The 18,935-nt window shown below is 47.3% G+C and overlaps 1 protein-coding gene and 1 long non-coding RNA gene across 5 annotated transcripts in view; one reads left to right on the top strand and one right to left on the bottom strand.

Annotated features, from left to right (window-relative positions):
- LOC308593205 overlaps positions 1-18,935 on the bottom strand; it is a 751,641-nt gene that overhangs the window by 533,749 nt on the left and 198,957 nt on the right. The window lies entirely within an intron of this gene.
- ASAP1 (ArfGAP with SH3 domain, ankyrin repeat and PH domain 1) overlaps positions 1-18,935 on the top strand; it is a 142,112-nt gene that overhangs the window by 28,325 nt on the left and 94,852 nt on the right. For 2 of the 3 annotated variants that reach the window (XM_081204431.1, XM_081204428.1), the window contains exon 2: positions 1,736-1,822. In XM_081204431.1, coding sequence (XP_081060557.1) covers positions 1,764-1,822 — 59 coding nt within the window. In that variant the 5' untranslated portion in view covers positions 1,736-1,763. Of the gene's footprint in view, positions 1-1,619; positions 1,637-1,735; positions 1,823-18,935 lie in introns of those variants that run through there. The other variant, XM_081204429.1, reaches the window with a different exon arrangement.

Genomic DNA, 18,935 nt, shown 5'->3' with positions numbered 1-18,935 from the left:
AAGTCTTCATTGAACTCAGTAAGGCACGCAAAGGATTACACTGTACATCAAACATGGCCAAACTTGGCCCTACAGCTGTTTGGGGACTACAACTCCCATCATCCCTAGCTAACAGGACCAGTGGTCAGGGATGATGGGAATTGTAGTCCCAAAACAGCTGGAGGGCCACGTTTGGCCATGCCTGCTGTACATAAATGTGATAAGAAAAAAACAAAGGGGAAAAGGGAAATGACACACTTGAGAGGGGACAGAGGGCGAGAGGAATGAGAAAACCTTCCGTGTGGTCCTGCTGAGTCTTTAAAACAAGGATGGAGAACCTGAGGCCCTCCAGATATTTGTTGGACTCCAACTCCCATCATCCCTGACATTGGCCATGTCAGCTTTGGCTGATGGGAGTTGTAGTTCAACAAACACCTGGAAGCCCACAAAGATTATCCACCACTGCTCTGCAACATCATGGCTTCTCTTAGAAATCCTGAGCTTCCTTTACAGAATTACAGTTCGCGGGGAGTCAGAATGATTGTCCAACTGGGCAGTCTCTAGGAGCTAAAAGCTGTGTGTACACATTTACAGCATAAAACTCAGCCAGGTTGTTCTTTTTCTCTGTTGAGAGTCATAGAATCGTAGAGTTGGAAGAGACCCCGAGGATCTTCTGGTCCAACTCCCTGCAAGGCAGGAACCTTTTGCCCAACGTTTCCAAGCGCAATTCCAAGTGTTGGTGCTGACCTTTAAAGCCCTAAACGGCCTCGGTCCAGTATACCTGAAGGAGCGTCTCCACCCCCATCGTTCTGCCTGGACACTGAGGTCCAGCGCCGAGGGCCTTCTGGCGGTTCCCTCACTGCGAGAATCAAAGCTACAGGGAACCAGGCAGAGGGCCTTCTCGGTAGTGGCACCTGCCCTGTGGAACGCCCTCCCACCAGAAGTCAAAGAGAAGAACAACTACCAGACTTTTAGAACACATCTTAAGGCAGCCCTCTTTAGGGAAGCTTTTAATATTTAACAGACCACTGTATTTTAATACTTTGTTGGAAGCCGCCCAGGGTAGCTGGGGAAAGCCAGCCAGATGGGCGGGGTATAAAAAACAAATTATTATTATTATTATTATTATTATTATTATTATTATTATTATTACGTGGGGCTTGAACCCATGACTTTGAGATTGAAAGGCGCACGCACTACCAACCGAGCTATCCCTCAGGGGTCGAAGGTGCTTTGACAGTGGAAGCATCGAAACACAGCATTTCATCACAAACGCCAAGGTAGATACAGGATAGCTATGGATTGTGGCCAATGTCCTGGGTACCCTGTTTACCAAATCAGTGGTGGGAGCACACTAGATGCACATTAAACAGGAGTGTGTACACAGCTTCAGTCTGTAGTAATTCCCCAACCCGCTCGCTTCAGGGCATCATTTTTCTTCATACATTCTTAAGTGTGAAGCGGTCATAATTTAAGCGATTGCTACCATGTTGAGAAGAAAATTGCTGTGTCAACTACAATGGAACAAGTCTAATTGTTTGCTTCAGAGTAACTTTTATGTCAAACTGCTTGGCAGCGGTTTCTGTTGCAGTTGCATTCCTGACGCTTTCGGTCCTGTTCCTGCTTGTTCATTTATAAAAGGGGAGATTTGACAAGGGTACGTTGTATGTGTGCTTGTTTGTTTGTTCTTTATATCTTCTGTTTCCTTTTAATTACTTTGTCCCTCTTATTTTATTTTTTCCCCTTATTTGTGTAGGTAACGTTCTTGTGGTGACAGATGAGACATGAGATCTTCAGCCTCCCGGCTTTCCAGCTTTTCCTCTAGGGATTCATTATGGAACCGGTAAGAAAACAAGGGGACGGGAAAAGCCAAGCTGGTTCATTTTTCTTTCTTTTTTAAACATCCCACTAGACTTGTAAAAGTGCTTTGCAGTCCTAACAAGTCTCCCTAAATCCCTGCAAATTTATTAATTATCATGCCCATTTTACAGACAGCAAGCTGAGGCATAATGACTAGCTTGCAAACACAACCCCACTCCCCTATGGTGTGTTTTGCAGTCCAGTATGAATGAGCCAAGGAGATAAATAACTATACAACCTTTAGAAGACATCTGAAAGCAGCTCTGTATAGGGGAGTTGATGTTTTTTAATGTTTAATGTCTTATTGTGTTTTTATATATGTTGGAAGCCACCTAGAGTGGCTGGGGCAACTCAGTCAGATGAGTGGGATATAAATATTCAAATTATTACCATCATCATCATCACCATCATAATTGCATAGGACATCCCTATTTTCATCGGATAAATGTTGGAGGGCACGAGTTTAATTCGCTGCTGTAAGAATGCCCCATTCATTAAACCTTTGCAAATTGTACACATTCCTTATCAGAACACAGTCAATGTGAAACATTCTTGAGAATGTCACAAGACGGAGGTTTGTCAAGCCTGTTCTCTCCTCCCCTTCCAACCTTGGAGAATGCAGAACGGCCCACCATAGCCTTAATAAGCTTTTGTGTTCATTCTCTGAATGGCGCGTGCCCACCCCGAGTCTTAATTTAAAGTCTGTTGTGTACTTGGTGAAAGTCACTTGAGCAACAACCCGCTTAATGTGGGCGTCGCAAACGGACACCCCCGACAACAAACAAAAAAGAACTGTAAGGTTGTGATGGGATTTCCTCTGGATTCAAGTGTGAAGTTAGGATGTTTGAGGTTAGGGGGCCTTTAAAAGCCAAAACCATTGGAACGGTAAAAAGAAACAACGTACCACAGAGTTAAAAGGGATGCTGGTGGCGCTGTGGGTTAAACCACAGAGCCTAGGACTTGCTGATCAGAAGGTCGGTGGTTCGAATCCCCACGACGGGGTGAGCTCCCGTTGCTCAGTCCCTGCTCCTGCCAACCTAGCAGTTCGAAAGCATGTCAAAGTGCAAGTAGATAAATACCGGCGGGAAGGTAAACGGTGTTTCTGTGCACTGCTCTGGTTCACCAGAAGCGGCTTAGTCATGCTGGCCACATGACCCGGAAGCTGTACGCTGGCTCCCTCGGCCAATAAAGCGAGATGAGCACGCAACCCCAGAGTTGGCCACGACTGGACCTAATGGTCAGGGGTCCCTTTACCTTACCACAGAGTTAGCATACCCTCCAACTCCCTGTTTTGACAGGATGTTCCTGGAATTACAGAAGCCATCCCAGTACATTTCCGAGCACAGTTCAAAGTTGGTGCTGACCTTTAAAGCCCTAAACGGCCTCAGTCCAGTATACCTGAAGGAGCGTCTCCACCCCCATCGTCCAACCCAGACACTGAGGTACGGCTCCGAGGCCCTTCTGGCAGTTCCCTCTCCGTGAGAAGTGTAGCTACAGGGAACCAGGCAGAGGGCCTTCTTGGTAGTGGCACCCGCCCTGTGGAACTCCCTCCCATCAGATGTCAAGGAAATAAACTACTACCTGACTTTTAGAAGACATCTGAAAGCAGCCCTGTTTTGGGAAAGTTTTTAATGTTTGATCTTTTATCGTCTTTCTAATATTCTGTTGGGAGCTGCCCAGAGTGGCTGGGGAAACTCAGCCAGATGTGTGGGGTATAAATAATAAGTTGTTGTTGTTGTCGCTGTCCTGGTTTCTGATTTGATCCCAAAATGCACCAGGTTGAATCGGCACTTGCAGGTGACCCTGGAGCTTGTAATGGTGTCACACTCTCACGTGAGCCAGCTGACGTGGGTGAGAGGGTGGCACTAAAAGACACACCTTTTTTGTGCTGTGCTCTCGCGTCCCAATTTTCATCCGTGGAATGTTGGAAGGTATGGGTTTGGTTCTCTGCTGGGCTGGGCAGCCAGAGAAAAATGTATCTCTAGCCAAGGATGGGCAGTCTCAGGCTGAATGCAGCCCTCTAGGCCTCTGGGTCATATATTCGGAGCTCTCCTAAGGACACACCCCTCGCTGGTACTCACTGGTACTGCTGGTATGCCTGGAGTGTTTTGGCCTGGCAGGAAATTCCCCTTGCTTCTCAGGATGTAGGATTAGGGAGAGTCATGTAGGTTGATGTACATACCCTCCAACATTTCTCCAATGAAAATTTTGTTGTTGTTGTTTAGTCGTTTAGTTGTGCCTGACTCTTCGTGACCCCATGGACCAGAGCACGCCAGGCACTCTTGTCTTCCACTGCCTCCTGCAGTTTGGTCAAACTCATGCTGGTAGCTTCGAGAACACTGTCCAACCATCTCGTCCTCCGTCATCCCCTTCTACTTATGCCCTCCATCATTCCCAACATCAGGGTCTTTTCCAGGAAGTCTTCTCTTCTCACGAGGTGGCCAAAGTCTTGGAGCCTCAGCTTCAGGATCTGTCCTTCCAGTGAGCACTCAGGGCTGATTTCCTTCAGAATGGATAGGTTGGATCTTCTTGCAGTCCATGGGACTCTCAAGAGTCTCCTCCAGCACCATAATTCAAAAGCATCAATTCTTCGGCAATCGGCCTTCTTTATGGTCCAGCTCTCACTTCCATACATCACTACTGGGAAAACCATTCCATTATGGTTATAATTATACACAGCCCATCTGACTGGGTTGCCCCAGCCACTCTAGGTAGCTTCCAACATATGTATATATAAAACACAATAAAATATTAACATTGGAGGTAGGATGGCCGTCTGTCATGAATGCTTTATCTGAGATTCCTGCATTGCAGGGGGTTGGACTAGATGACCATTGGGTCCCTTCCAAGTCTATGGTTTTATGATTCTATGTTTAAAGAACTTCCTTATGCAGGGCTGCCTTCGGGTGTCTTCTAAAGGTTGTGTAGTTACTTATCTCCTTGCCTCAGGGGTTACGGAACTCCATACCCCCCCACACACACACATTCCCCTGTCAAAATAGGGACGTCCTAAGGACATTTTGGGATCAAATCAGAAACTGGGGTGGCTTCTGTAAATATGGGACTGTCCCTGGAAAATAGGGACACTTGGAGGGTCTGGTTGTTGAACCAGCTCACTCTACTAATGGGAAGTGTGGCCTGGCATAGCTAGCCCAAACCACCATTTGCAAACCCAGTTCATGCTATGAGTTTTATTCTGGTCCGCCAGCTGATCGCAAATTCTCTTCTTTGGCAATCACTCGTAGCCGAGTAAGATTGTCTTCCATAAGCACGGTTTTAACAATGAGTCCGTAAGTGACTGTAGAGGCCAATTCTGGATCCAAACGTCCTTCTACAGTTGGAACATTGGTTTCCGGGCAGGAGCTGATCACGATGTGGATTTGCCAAACATGCCTTCCTCCTAGCACATTTTTCCCTTGCATCCTGAGTTCGAGAGTCTTCAAAGCCCATGACACCTTTGGTAAACGTTGTTCTCCTATCGGAGCACTCGCAGGCCAGTGTTTCCCAGTTGTCGGTGTTTATACTACATTTTTTAAAAAATTGCCTTGAGAGATTCTTTAAACCTCTTTTGTTGACCACCAGCATTACGCTTTCCATTTTTAAGTTCGGAATAGAGTAGTTGCTTTGGAAGACGATCATCAGGCACCCGCACAATATGACCTGTCCAAATTATTGTCTATATTATTGTCTAATTATTGACACCACTCCAAAAGTATCGCTTAACCTTGTTTGAACGCGATGTCTGAGCTAAGCCATCACATCTGGTCCTCAAGAAGTGACTCTCCTCCCATTGAGGTCCTGAAGCAGCAATCTTTTATATCAAAGCAAACAAACAAGGCCATTAATTGGTGTTTCATTGCTTGGGGTGTATGATCTGGATACGTTCCCGGATACAGATGGGCGATAAATGAGACTGAAAATATTGAAATATTTGCAATATGGCTTGATGAGCTGTCTTGGTTGTTTTTCCTGCACAATCCTCATATACCAGCTGCTTTTCAGCCTGCCAATTATTGCAATATCCTTCGTGGCTTCATGTGTTGAACAGTAATACATTACTAGCTCCCTCTCTCTCTTTTTAATTAAAATGAGTGAGCTGCCCAGGCTCCGGAGAATGTTACTTAAGATATTCATTAACTAATCCCCCGTGTTAACATAGGTACTCTTGATAGTTCCTCCAGAAACCTTGGTTCGGATATTCATAGAAGCAGGTGTGGGAGCCTTTTATCTGAACTACGGCTCCCGTCATTCCTGGCCATTGGCCATACTTGCTAGGGCTGATGGGAGTTGTAGTTCAGCAAACACCTGCAGGGCCAAAGCCTCCCCATACCTGGTAGAAGGAAGGAATCCATAGAATCATAGAAGGGACCCCAAGTTTTATCTAATCCAACTCCCTGCAATGCAGGAATATGGAACTGTTCCGTGCAGGGATCGAACCTGCAACCTTGGTGTTATCAGCACCACGATCTAACCTACTGAGTTATCTCCACCATATTGTATATAGTTGCTTTGTGTGTGTGTGTTTTCTTGCATGAGCGGAATAGCAGCACTCGATACAACCCATAATCTGGCAACACTGCCTGCTCGTCCTCCCCACTTTTCCTCTTATCAACAAGGGTTATTTTCTGCATTACAGTCTCACCATGCATCATGAAAGTTGCTATTATTGTTGCTCCCTCTATTACTGATTATTATTATTATTATTATTATTATTCCCTTTCCACTGCCCAAGGCCCTTGGGGACAAGGAGCCGTGATCAACGGCTGAAAACTCGCCCTGCACCGTTCCATCTTTTCCTTCCCCAAGCACATTCCCTCTCCCCCGATGTTCCGGCATTTGTTTCCGATTTGCTGTGCTCTCGGTTTCCTTTCCGGATACCGAGGTTCCAAAGCACCAGCCTTACTGCTGATTGTTCTCCCCGCGAGGCTGGCATGCCACAATGCGTTTGTCAGCGGGGCTGGCTCTCGCATGACAACATCAAAACACAAAGGCAAAACTGAATCAGCAGATCAGTCAGCTTTATCACATGCAGAGCTCGGAGCTTGGCTTCCTTTCCCGGATTGCTTGTTGTTGTTGTTGTTGGGTTTCTTGTTGTTGTTTTTTGTCGTCGGTGGAGAGCAGTCCATGGAACAACACTTACTGTCAGAAATTTCTTCCTAATACACACATAAACACACACACAAACATATGTATATACACACACTACATTTACAAGCATATATAAATGCGGTCTATTTCTATATTTACATTACAGTGGTATCTCAGGTTAAGAACTTAATTCGTTCTGGAGGTCCGTTCTTAACCTGAAACTGTTCTTAACCTGAGGTACCACTTTAGCTAATGGGGCCTCCTGCTGCCGCCGGAGCACAATTTCTGTTCTCATCCTGAAGCAAAGTTCTTAACCCGAAGTACTATTTTTGGGTTAGCAGAGTCTGTAACCTGAGGTACCACTGTAATAATATTAATTTATTATTATTTATACCCCAGCCACTCTGGGTGGCTCCCAACAGAATATTAAAAACACCACAAAACATCAAACATAAAAACTTCCCTAAATAGGGCTGCCTTCAGGTGTCTTCTAAAAGTCAGGTAGTTGTTTATTTCCTTGACATCTGATGGGAGGGCGTTCCACAGGGCGGGCGCCACTACCAAGAAGGCCCTCTGCCTGGTTCCCTGTAACCTCACTTCTCGCAGTGAGGGAACCACCAGAAGGCCCTTGGAGCCGGACCTCAGTGTCTGGGCTGAACGATGGGGGTGGAGACGCTCCTTCAGGTATACTGGGCTGAGGCCATTTAGGGCTTTAAAGGTCAGCACCAACGCTTTGAACTGTGCTCAGAAATGTACTGGGAGCCAATGCAGATCTCTCAGAACCGGTGTTATGTGGTCTCGGCGGCCACTCCCAGTCACCAGTTTAGCTGCCACATTCTGGATTAGTTGTAGTTTCCGGGTCACCTTCTAAGGTAGCCCCACGTAGAGTGCATTGCAGTAGGAGATAACTAGAGCATGCACCACTCTGGCAAGACAGTCAGCGGGCAGGTAGGGTCTCAGCCTGCGTACCAGATGGAGCTGGTAGACCCTGGACACAGAATTAACCTGTGCCTCCATGGACAGCTGTGAGTCCAAAATGACTCCCAGGCTGCACATCTGGTGCTTCAGGTGCACAGTTAACCCATTCAGGACCAGGGAGTCCCCCACACCCGCCCACACCCTGTGCCCCCAAAACAGTACTTCTGTCTTGTCAGGATTCAACCTCAATCTGTTAGATATGTAATGATGGCTCAGTCTGCCTCCTTGCACCTTTGCTCCTTGCAGACTTTGCCCTTCCTCGGCCCTCTGACTCAGAGACTTCTAGCCTCTCATCACCCCTAGCAGCTGTTTAGCAAGGAGCCTCCGTCCCCACCCTCAAACTGGCATTTCAAAGAGTTAGCATTAGCGAAATGTCATGTATCGTGGGGAAAACAATGGCCTCCTTCTGCAGACCTCCTCCTTTGCGTTCACGTTAAATGGGCCTTTCATTCACGGTCCCGCTTTACGACTCAAACACTCCCAATTTGGCACTTGGCAGTTTCCGAAATAGCATGCCCGTTTCCCTGCATCTGATTGTTAAGTCCCAAACCGCACCGCCCCCTCCACTCCCTGTTCCACCACCTCGGCTCACCCCACCACCACCACTTCCCTGTCCCCTGCAGATCAGTGCTTTAAATATCAAATCAGCTGGTGGGTGTATCTAAAATAGGCACACGCCGAGAAAAAGAAAGTTGGGGGTGTTGTTTCGGTGGCTCATGCTGAAGCACGGCTGGAGACTATTTCTTACAAATACATGGGAGGCGCAGAGAGCGCTCAGCCAACCTCAGGGGTTGCATCACAGTGGGGGTGTCATGCGTTAGTGCAGGGGTGGGTCGCGTGCTGCCCGAGGGCTGTGCATGGGTTAATTTCAAGCAGGTGGGGGGGACAGGGGGGAGAGAAGGAAGGGAGGAGGGTGGAAATGTTTTTGGGGGGAGGAAACCAAAAGAGATGGAAGGGTGGAAAGATGCGTGGAGGAAAGCTCTGAAAGGGACTAGCTCACAGCTCTGGGCAAGGATAATCTGTCCTTACCCCTGGCATCCCACAGGGTAGAAAAGAAGAGGAGGGGAAAGAGAGAAGAGGCTGGCTGAAAGAGCAGGGTGGCAGGGAAAAATAAAGGTAAAGGGACCCCTGACCATTAGGTCCAGTTGCGAACGACTCTGGGGTTGTGGTGCTCATCTCGCTTTATTGGCTGAGGGAGCCAGCATACAGCTTCCGGGTCATGTGGCCAGCATGACTAAGCCGCTTCTGGCGAACCAGAGCAGCACACGGAAACGCCGTTTACCTTCCCACCGGAGCGGTACCTATTTATCTACTTGCACTTTGACGTGCTTTCGAACTGCTAGGTTGGCAGGAGCAGGGACCAAGCAACAGGAGCTCACCCCGTTGCGGGGATTCGAACCGCCGACCTTCTGATTGGCAAGTCCTAGGCTCTGTGGTTTAACCCACAGCGCCACCCGCGTCCCGGCAGGAAAAAATACCAAGCCCTATTTGGTTTTGGATTTTTCCTGACCTACTGTCAGCATGTTTAAACCCTCCAAGTCTCCCTATTTTCCAGGGACAGCCCATGATTTACAGAAGCCGTCTTGGTTTCTGATTTGATCCCAGAATGTCCCGCTTTTCCTTAGGGCGCCCCTGTTTTCATCCGAGAAATGTTGGAGGGGGGGTTATGGAGTTATCCGACCCCCGAGCCATCTGAAGGCAGCCCTATACAGGGAAGTGGGGTTTTTTAAATGTATTATTATTATGGGCAACCCAGTCAGATGGGCGGATAATAATAATAATAATAATGGAATAAGATGTCCCTGTTTTCATTGGAGAAATGTTGGAGGGCACGCATGCAGCCCCTGACACAATGCCCTCAAGGAAATGTGGCCCTTGGCAGAGAAATCGTTCTGGAGAAGAAGACATCGCATGGTGCTGGAGGTGTAGTCTAGGGTCGTGGAGGACCAAAGACCCATTAATTCGTTCCAGAGATCTGTTTGTAACCCAAAACTGTTCTTAACATGAGGCGCGCTTTTGCTAATGGCTCCTCTTGCCGCTGCCGCACCACCGGCGCGCGACTTCTGCTCGCACCCCAGGGCAAAGTTTGCAACCAGGAGCATCTACTTCTGGGTTAGCGGAGCTCGTAACCCAAAGCATTCGTAAGGTACAAGGTTCCACTGTAAAGCTCTACAACTTTGAGCCACCACCCCCCCCCTCCAAAAAGCTCAACAATTTTGGGAATATGGCAACCCTACTCTAGGATAGCAGGGACCCAGTTGCATTCAGGAGAAATTGTGTTGCTAGCTCATTCCAAAATACTAGGGCCTCAATAGGATTGGCTGCTCTATCCAGAACCGGCCCTCTCATTAGACAGAGTGAGGAAATTGCCTCAGGCAGCAGCTACCAGAGGCCAGCAACCCCACCCATCTCCTCCTGACCATTCCCTGCTGCTAGAGATTAGCACAGTGTATGGCATATAGCCTGCCATATACCCCCTAAACTAGGCTACCTGCTGACCTCAGGTGCAATGGAGGAAGGTATTCCATTGCCCGTGGCAAAGTAGGATTCAGCTGCCAGTCCATTTGGCTTCTGAGCACGGAATGGGGAGGAGCCATCTTGCCCTTTGCCTCAGGCAGCAAAATGTATTGGGCTGGCCCTGGCTCTATCAGCTGGAAAATTATGTTGCTGGAATCTGAATTTCAAGCAGCTGTCGATGCGCTGTGTGTACGCTGCCTTGAGAGCAGCTATTTCAAGAGCTGCATTTTTTAACGTTCCATAAACAAAGAAATAAATGGGACCTCCCTGCACGCCGGCTGCTTGTCAAAATAATGGGCATTATTTAGAACGCAAAGAAGAATCATATGAGGTGAAGGGAAAGGAGCCCTTGACTTGTCTAGAAGCCTCCTGCATTTCATGCTCCAAAGGAAATGCTTGCAAATATATCCCTAGAATACCCAAATGTCAAAAGTCTGTGCAAGAAGTCATTTCGCAACGTATTTCTTCGAAGTAAATGAGCGCTGATGTCAATATTTGGTTTTGGCTTTAATAGTTAGCATTGGGTTGGCTTTTGATCACCAAGTAAGTTGCGGGTTTGAAAAAAGCCAACATGCTGTATTAATTTACAATTTTTAAATTTTTATTTTGGTCATTGCACAAGGCTCAGCTCATTGGACAGGCTGGCACACAGAAAGTGAAGTGTCGTATTGTTTAGGAGAGAGTAGTCTTCCACATTGAACGGAACTGGCAAAGAAGTCTTTAGTAACTCACAGAGAGTGTGCCTCTCCTCTCGTGTCAGGGTTCAGTCCTGCCAAGACCTGGAACCTGATGCCTCCTTAAAGGGGGAACTAAAGAAACACACAAGCTCCACCGATCTCCAAATTGCCAGGGACCCCAAAGAACAGTTGGATCTGACTGTTGCTGATGCAGTCCGGACTGTGTGGTGTAGCCAGTGTGGTTTAGTGGTTAAGAGCGGTAGTCTCGTAATCTGGGGAACCGGGTTCGCGTCTCCGCTCCTCCACATGCAGCTGCTGGGTGACCTTGGGCCAGTCACACTTCCCTGAAGTCTCTCAGCCCCACTCACCTCACAGAGTGTTTGTTGTGGGGGAGGAGGAAGGGAAAGGAGAATGTTAGCCGCTTTGAGACTCCTGAAGGGGAGTGAAAGGCGGGATATCAAAATCCAAACTCTTCTTCTTCTGTGGTCCCCATAACAGCTGCCTGCTCAGCTTTCAGACCTACCTCATCTCCCTCTGGACCACGGGAGCAGAGGGTGGCCAGCCAGCCAGGAGTTTCAGGGCTGCCACTGAAGTGTCCATGATGTGGGAATGTTAAGGATTGTAGGAAAGGATATATTGAATAAATATTACCCTTTCTTCACTCACGCTAGTGAGTGATGTAGCAGAGCATATTCCCCTCAAGATAGCTGGAAGCTAGTTTGCAGATTCTTTTGAATCTCTTAGTTAAGATTATTTCCTGGTGGCCCCTTTGATCCCTCTTAAAAGAAGACGCCTGCTTCTTGGGAGAAAAGCAATGACAAACCTAGAGAGCATCTTAAAAAGCAGAGACATCACCTTGCCAACAAAGGTCTGTATAGTTAAAGCTATGGTTTTCCAAGTAGTGATGTATGGAAGTGAGAGCTGGACCATAAAGAAGGCTGATCGCTGAAGAATTGATGCTTTTGAATTATGGTGCTGGAGGAGACTCTTGAGAGTCCCATGGAGTGCAAGAAGATCAAACCTCTCCATTCTGAAGGAAATCAGCCCTGAGTACTCACTGGAAGGACAGATCCGGAAGCTGAGACTCTAGTACTTTGGCCACCTCATGAGAAGAGAAGACTCCCTGGAAAAGACGCTGATGTTGGGAAAGATGGAGGGCACAAAGAGAAGGGGGTGACAGAGGACGAGATGGTTGGACAGTGTTCTCGAAGCTACCAGCATGAGTTTGACCAAACTGCGGGAGGCAGTGGAAGACAAGAGTGCCTGGCGTGCTCTGGTCCATGGGGTCACAAAGAGTCGGACATGACTAAATGACTAAAGAACAACAAAAGAATACAGTGGTACCTCTGGTTACGTACTTAATTCGTTCCGGAGGTCCGTTCTTAACCTGAAACTGTTCTTAACCTGAAGCACCACTTTACCTAATGGGGCCTCCTGCTGCTACCAAGCATTTCTTTTCTCATCCTAAGCAAAGTTCTTAACCCGAGGTACTATTTCTGGGTTAGCAGAGTCTGTAACTTGAAGCGTATGTAACCTGAAGCGTATGTAACCCGAGGTACCACTGTAAAGATAAGAGAGGCTTTCTGAGTAAAGTAACAAAAAGTTTACTCACATTTCAGTTCACAATAAAATCCCTAAAAGGCAGGCTTTTCTTAGTAGTTACATAATAAACAGAAAAGGTAAAGGGACCCCTAACCATTAGGTTCAGTCGCGGACAACTCTGGGGTTGTGGCGCTCATCTCGCTTTATTGGCCGAGGGAGCTGGCGTACAGCTTCCGGGTCATGTGGCCAGCATGACTAAGCCGCTTCTGGTGAACCAGAGCAGCACACAGAAACGCCGTTCACCTTCCTGCCAGAGCGGTACCTATTTATCTACTTGCACTTGGACGTGCTTTCGAACTGCAAGGTTGGCAGGAGCAGGGACCAAGCAACGGGAGCTCACCCTGTCGCGGGGATTTGAACCACCGACCTTCTGATCAGCAAGCCCTAGGCTCTGTAGTTTAGACCAGTGTTTCCCAACCACTGTTCCGCGGCACACTAGTGTGCCGCGAGATGTTGCCTGGTGTGCCGCGAGATGTTGCCTGGAGGGAGGCGGGCGAGGCGGGTGGCGAGAGGCGGGGCGGCGGCGGCGAGGAGAGGCCGCCCAGCGCGGGGCTCTCGCCGTCTGCCTGCCTGGCTGCCTGCGAGCTCGGCAGGCAGCGCCTCCGTCCACAGCGCCCGCCTCGCGGCTCTCATTCCCTGCCCCTGCCAAAGCTCACCCAGCCAAGCCGCGCTCTCCTTCCTGCCTCGCTTTGCTGCCTCCTCCCCCCCCCCCAAAGCTTGGAGGTTCCCCGGCAAGGGGGAGGGGGAAAAAATGAAACTTACACTTTCGTGTGTCCCTCCCGGCGTGATGCTGCGTGCTGACGTCACGGGGCTGTAATGGTGGTGTGCCTCGAGATTTTTTTCATCAAACAAGTGTGCCTTTGCCCAAAAAAGGTTGGGAAACACTGGTTTAGACCACAGCGCCACCCGCGCCTCATAATAAACATAATAAACAGAGTGTGAGTTAATCCCATATGGAGACTGAACTCATGTGCTGTTGGCTGAGGGCCACCAGACAGCAAAATTACATTAGATAACAAAATGGCTGCAGAAGAGCAGCAACAATAGAAAGACAAAACTAAACTGGACAAGAGACTGAGAAAATGGCTGCGTGACTCGGCATCCCAGGTCACATGCAGGGGCAGAATGCTGCAGACCAGTGGAAAAGGAAATTACGTTGACTGGATGTCCTGCTGGCTGGGCCCACTCTAGGAAAATAAGGAATGTTGCATTTGACTGTACCAATGGATTGCATACCACGCATGAAACTACTCCAGAGAAGGGGAAGAGCATGGAAGCACCTCTCTGGATCAGAGCCTGGCTGAGCGCCGGAAATGAGGCGGACCTCCAACTTTTATAGACGCTCCGAGTCTGAGATGCTTCGTTACTGAAGCAACAACCCAATCTCCGGTTTTCCTGAATGGGGGGCATGGACACGACAACTCGCAAAATCAACCAAGCCATCCAAATTTGCATGATTATGTGGGCTGAAGAACTGCAGTTCCCTAGGGCTGGATTTTTTAAATCTTTGCTAGAAACCTATTAGTCTTGCAAACGTGGGAAGGGGGGGGGGTGTTGCACAGCTCAGGTGACTGGAGGAGGAAGAAGACAAAGATGAAGAGGTATATTGCAGTTCACCTTGTGTGATCCCAAACATGAAGCAGCCCGTTTTTCAAGACAGATCTATGCCCAGTTCTTCAACAGGGCAAACGTAGCAAAGGTGTGAGGCACAGCACATTTGTATGTCAAGTATTTAGCCATGCCAGTTAAAGAAATCAACCCCTTTTTCACCTTCATTTGCAAATAAAATATTTTCATGGATTAGAGGGGCTATCTACGGGAGGAAGCCACAGCAGGACTTGATATAGTTTCATGCAGAAATTCCCTGAATCTCAGGGTCGTGGGTTCGAGACTCACATTGGTCATAAGATACCTGCATTGCAGGGGGTTGGACCAGATGATGATGATGATGATGATGATGATGATGATTTATTTATTTATACCCCGCCCATCTGGCTGGGTTTCCACTCTGGATGGCTCCCAACAGAATATTAAAAACACTACAAAACATCAAACATTAAAAACTTCCCTAAACAGGGCTGCCTTCAGATGTCTTCTAAAAGTCAGGTAGTTGTTCTTCTCTTTGACATCTGGTGGGAGGGCGTTTCACAGGGCGGGTGCCACTACTGAGAAGGCCCTGTAACGTGGCTTCTCACAGTGAGGGAACTGCCAAAAGGCCCTTGGCGCTGGACCTCAGTGTCCAGGCAGAACGATGGGGGTGGAGATGCTCCTTCAGATATACTGGCCCGAGGCCGCTTAGGGCTTTAAAGGTCAGCACCAACACTTTGAATTGTGCTTGGAAACGTACTGGGAGCCAATGTAGGTCTTTCAAGACCGGTGTTATATGGTCTCGGCGACCGCTCCCCGTCACCAGTCTAGCTGCCACATTCTGGATTAGTTGTAGTTTCCGGGTCACCTTCAAAGGTAGCCCCACGTAGATCACATTGCAGTAGTCCAAGCAAGAGATAACTAGATCATGCACCACTCTGGCGAGACAGTCTGCAGGCAGGTAAGGTCTCAGCCTATGTACCAGATGGAGCTGGTAAACATAGGAAACTCCTTATATCACAACAGGCTCTGTGTCCATCTAGGCCAGCATTGTCTACTCTGACCGGCAGCTGCCCTCCATGGTCTCAGGCAGAAACAGAGACTGTGAGAGTGGGGCGACCTTACACTCCTTACCACCCTAATACTTCTAACTGGAGATGCCAGGGATTGAATTTGCAAACTTCTGAATCTTCCGAGATCTATTATTTAAACACAGTCACATTTTTGTGTGTATGCATTGCATGTATGGATGTGGCTTGGTTTTGTTTTCTCCCTCAGTCTTTCAAGATAACCCTCGGGGTTGCTTCCAACTCTACAATTATTCTATGATCTGCAGTTAAAGGGGACTGGGCAGCAGGTAGTGGGAGAGACCTCTACCTGAGAGTGTCCCTCAGTCAGAGTTGACAACGCTGGGTTTACAAAAAATTAGTGGCTTGGTATAAGGCAGGTTCCTTTGTTTCCCTGGGAGAGGAATATGGAGAGCAAAGCAATGAGGTTTCCAGTGTATAGCTGATTAATTGATTAATCAATTAAACACAGGAAACTGCATCATACTGAATTAGACCATTACTCCATCTAGTTGTACATTGTGAACACTTGACTGGCAGAAGCTCTCCAGGGTTTCAGGCAGAGAGAGGACATTTGCAGCCGGACCTGGAGATGCCAGGATTTGAAACTGAGGCCTTTTGCATTCTCCCACAGAGCTGCAGTTCTTCTTGTAGCTGATGTTCATGAATCGCTGGGTTTTCAAGCAGAATTAAAGCCTATGCATGGAAAATGGGATAGGGGACAAATTCCGTTCACTTTGCCTATTAATCTGAACCTACCTAATTCACACTTTCTCAAACCATAGGTGGAACACAGGGGTGTTTTGTTTTGTTTTTTGCAAATTCATACTTCTCCGAATTTCACAATGCAGTTCACCAACCATAATAATATGTACAAAAATGCATATATTAGTGGAAATAACATCCAAAAAGGCATTATTTTAAGGGAAATTGCTTGTAAATTGTGTTTATTGGGATATACACACACACACACACACACACACACACACACACACACACAGAGTGGTACCTCAGGTTACAGACGCTTCAGGTTACAGAGTCCACTAACCCAGAAATAGTACCTTAGGTACCTTAGTAGCTTACTTTGCTTCAGGATGACAACAGAAATCGTGTGGTGGCGGTGTGGCGGCAGTGGGAGGCCCCATTAGCTAAAGTAGTACCTCAGGTTAAGAACAGTTTCAGGTTAAGAATGGACCTCCGGAACGAATTAAGTTCTTAACCAGAGGTACCACTGTATAGCATTTAAATGCTGATGGATTTTCAAGGCAACTTAAAATGAATAAATCACAAACTGATGCAGAAACATGGCGAACTAAATTTAAGGCTCGTAAAAATGAGAAACGGAGAGAAATTGAACCGGACAGATTCATCCATCTCTAGATGGAAGAAAAGTGCAATTACCCAAAACAGGTTTCATCTCGTCATGGCAACAGGGGAACGTCCTGCTGGGCTATTGATTGCTTGACCTGCATGAAATGAAATGGATGGTCCCAGCTGGGTCCAAATGAGCAAGTGAATTACCGTCCCTTCTCATCAGCCTAAGATTGACATTAATGAATATGACCACCTAGTGCTAATTTCTTCTGTCTTCTACTCTCAGAGTGGAGATGTGCAATAGGGTCAAAAGGACATTTCAAGAAGAAATGTCCCCCAAATATATCTCAATATCTCCCACAAGCTGCTTGCCTTTTTTATTTCCATTGCATATGACCAAACAAGAGCCCTCTAGGAGTCTGATAAGCACTCATTTTCTGAGTACATCAGGAATAGGAACGCTGGATGTTGTTGGACTACAACTCCCATCAGTGTCATAGCATGGGGGCTGCAATCTCCTAGGTGACATGGACACCATTAGGGAGTTGAATGCAGATGCATACTCTGTCTGTTCACCTCCGCCCCGGCCCCAGGTGCTGGCAACCCACGCTATGCCACTGAGTCTCCCATCAGCCAGCATAGCCAGTGGACAAGAATGGTGAGGAGCTGTAGTCCAGCAACATGTAAATGACCACAGGTTCCCCAACACTCTCTGGATGATAACCTTGGCTGAATAACAGATGTACGCATGTGCGCTAGCTTTTAGTGAAGGTGCACATTGAAGCCAAGGTCTATTTTGGCCCAAGGAGGGAGGGATGGCAAAAAAAGTAATTAAAATAAGTAAAACAACAAAAACAAATCTATTAAAATACGTAGAATAAAAACAGCAGATCACTATAAAAGCTCTTTCCTTAAAAACAAACAAACAGTTTCCAAAGTCCTGGTGGAATAAAACAGTCTTCACCCACCAGTGGAAGGACAGCAAAGTCTAGCTTCTTTAGAGAGGGTGTTCTAAATTCTGGGGCAGCCACCAAGAAGGCCCTCTCCTGTGTCCCTACCAAGGGTACCTGTGAGGGTGTTGGAACTGAGAGAAGAGCCTCCCTTCAAGATCTCAGATCCCAGGCAGGTTCATATGAGAGAATACGGTCCTTCAGATAGCCTGGGCCTAGAATTTAATACATCCTCTCTCACACACACAAGAAACCCCATTAGTGGATGCAAACGCTTGCAAAATGTGTTTCTATAACTGCACACAGCAGCTTTGCTTCAAAACTCTCCCCCAGACAAAGTGCTTTGAGAGTTACTACCTGAAGCTTATGTGAGAAGGCAAATAGAGGTTTGAAAAGCAAGCATCAAAGTGAGTATCTTCTGTTACCACTCAACACAAAATTTATATGCAAATGCATGCATGCAGTCAAATACATTAGGTGCGCAGTGAATCATTTCTAGCCCACCTCACTCTAAGGGCAAGTTACAACACAGAAATAAAATGTGCAATGAAATCACTCCCTGTCCTAATTTTAGTTATTCTGAAATTAGCTCTGTTCATTTCAGTGGAAGCTACTACCATGAAAGATCCTGAGAACTATGGTCTTTTGCACAGATGATAGAGGGAGAATCTGTGGACTCCAACTCCCATCAGCTCCAGCCAGCATGGCCAATGCTTAGGGATGATGGGAGTTGTAGTCCAACAACATGTGGAGGGCAGTAGATTCCCCACATCTGGGCTAAAATCAGTGACAGTGACAAAGTAACCTCTGGGATCAGCAGCTGAATATTGGGAAGAAGCACAGATAAGGAGAGATCCTCAGGTCACGTGCAGCATCATAAGTTGAGAATTTGATTGGTAGAATGCTAAGAGGTTAGAGGAGATAGATTTGTTCCCCTCTGCAGGCTCTGCATTTTGGCCAGGAGCCTGATTGCCTACCTGCCGTACACCTGATGTCCTATATGAAGTCAGGTGTAAGACAGGTAAAGACACAACTAGAATGAAGTGGTTTTTGCAGGCACCACTGACCTGCTGACCCGTCCTGTATACATTGCAACCATCAGCTGATTGTTGGGGCTTGCAACGTGTGATAAGCTGATATTCAGGACTTCTAACTGTTCAAAAGTCAGTGGGTGGGTGTGCATGACTAGAGAGATTTCACAGACACTAAGAACACATGGTTTGAGTGACTAATCTCTGAAATATTTTGAACGTGGCCACCCATGACTTATCTGCAGTATTGCACAACTGAAATAGTTGAACCTCCTAAAGTCTTTT

The sequence above is a fragment of the Podarcis bocagei genome, assembly GCF_964188305.1.
Source record: "Podarcis bocagei genome assembly, chromosome: 8".
NCBI lineage: Eukaryota > Metazoa > Chordata > Lepidosauria > Squamata > Lacertidae > Podarcis > Podarcis bocagei.
Note: the sequence above shows the minus strand (reverse complement) of the source record. Positions and strands in the feature narration are given on the sequence as shown.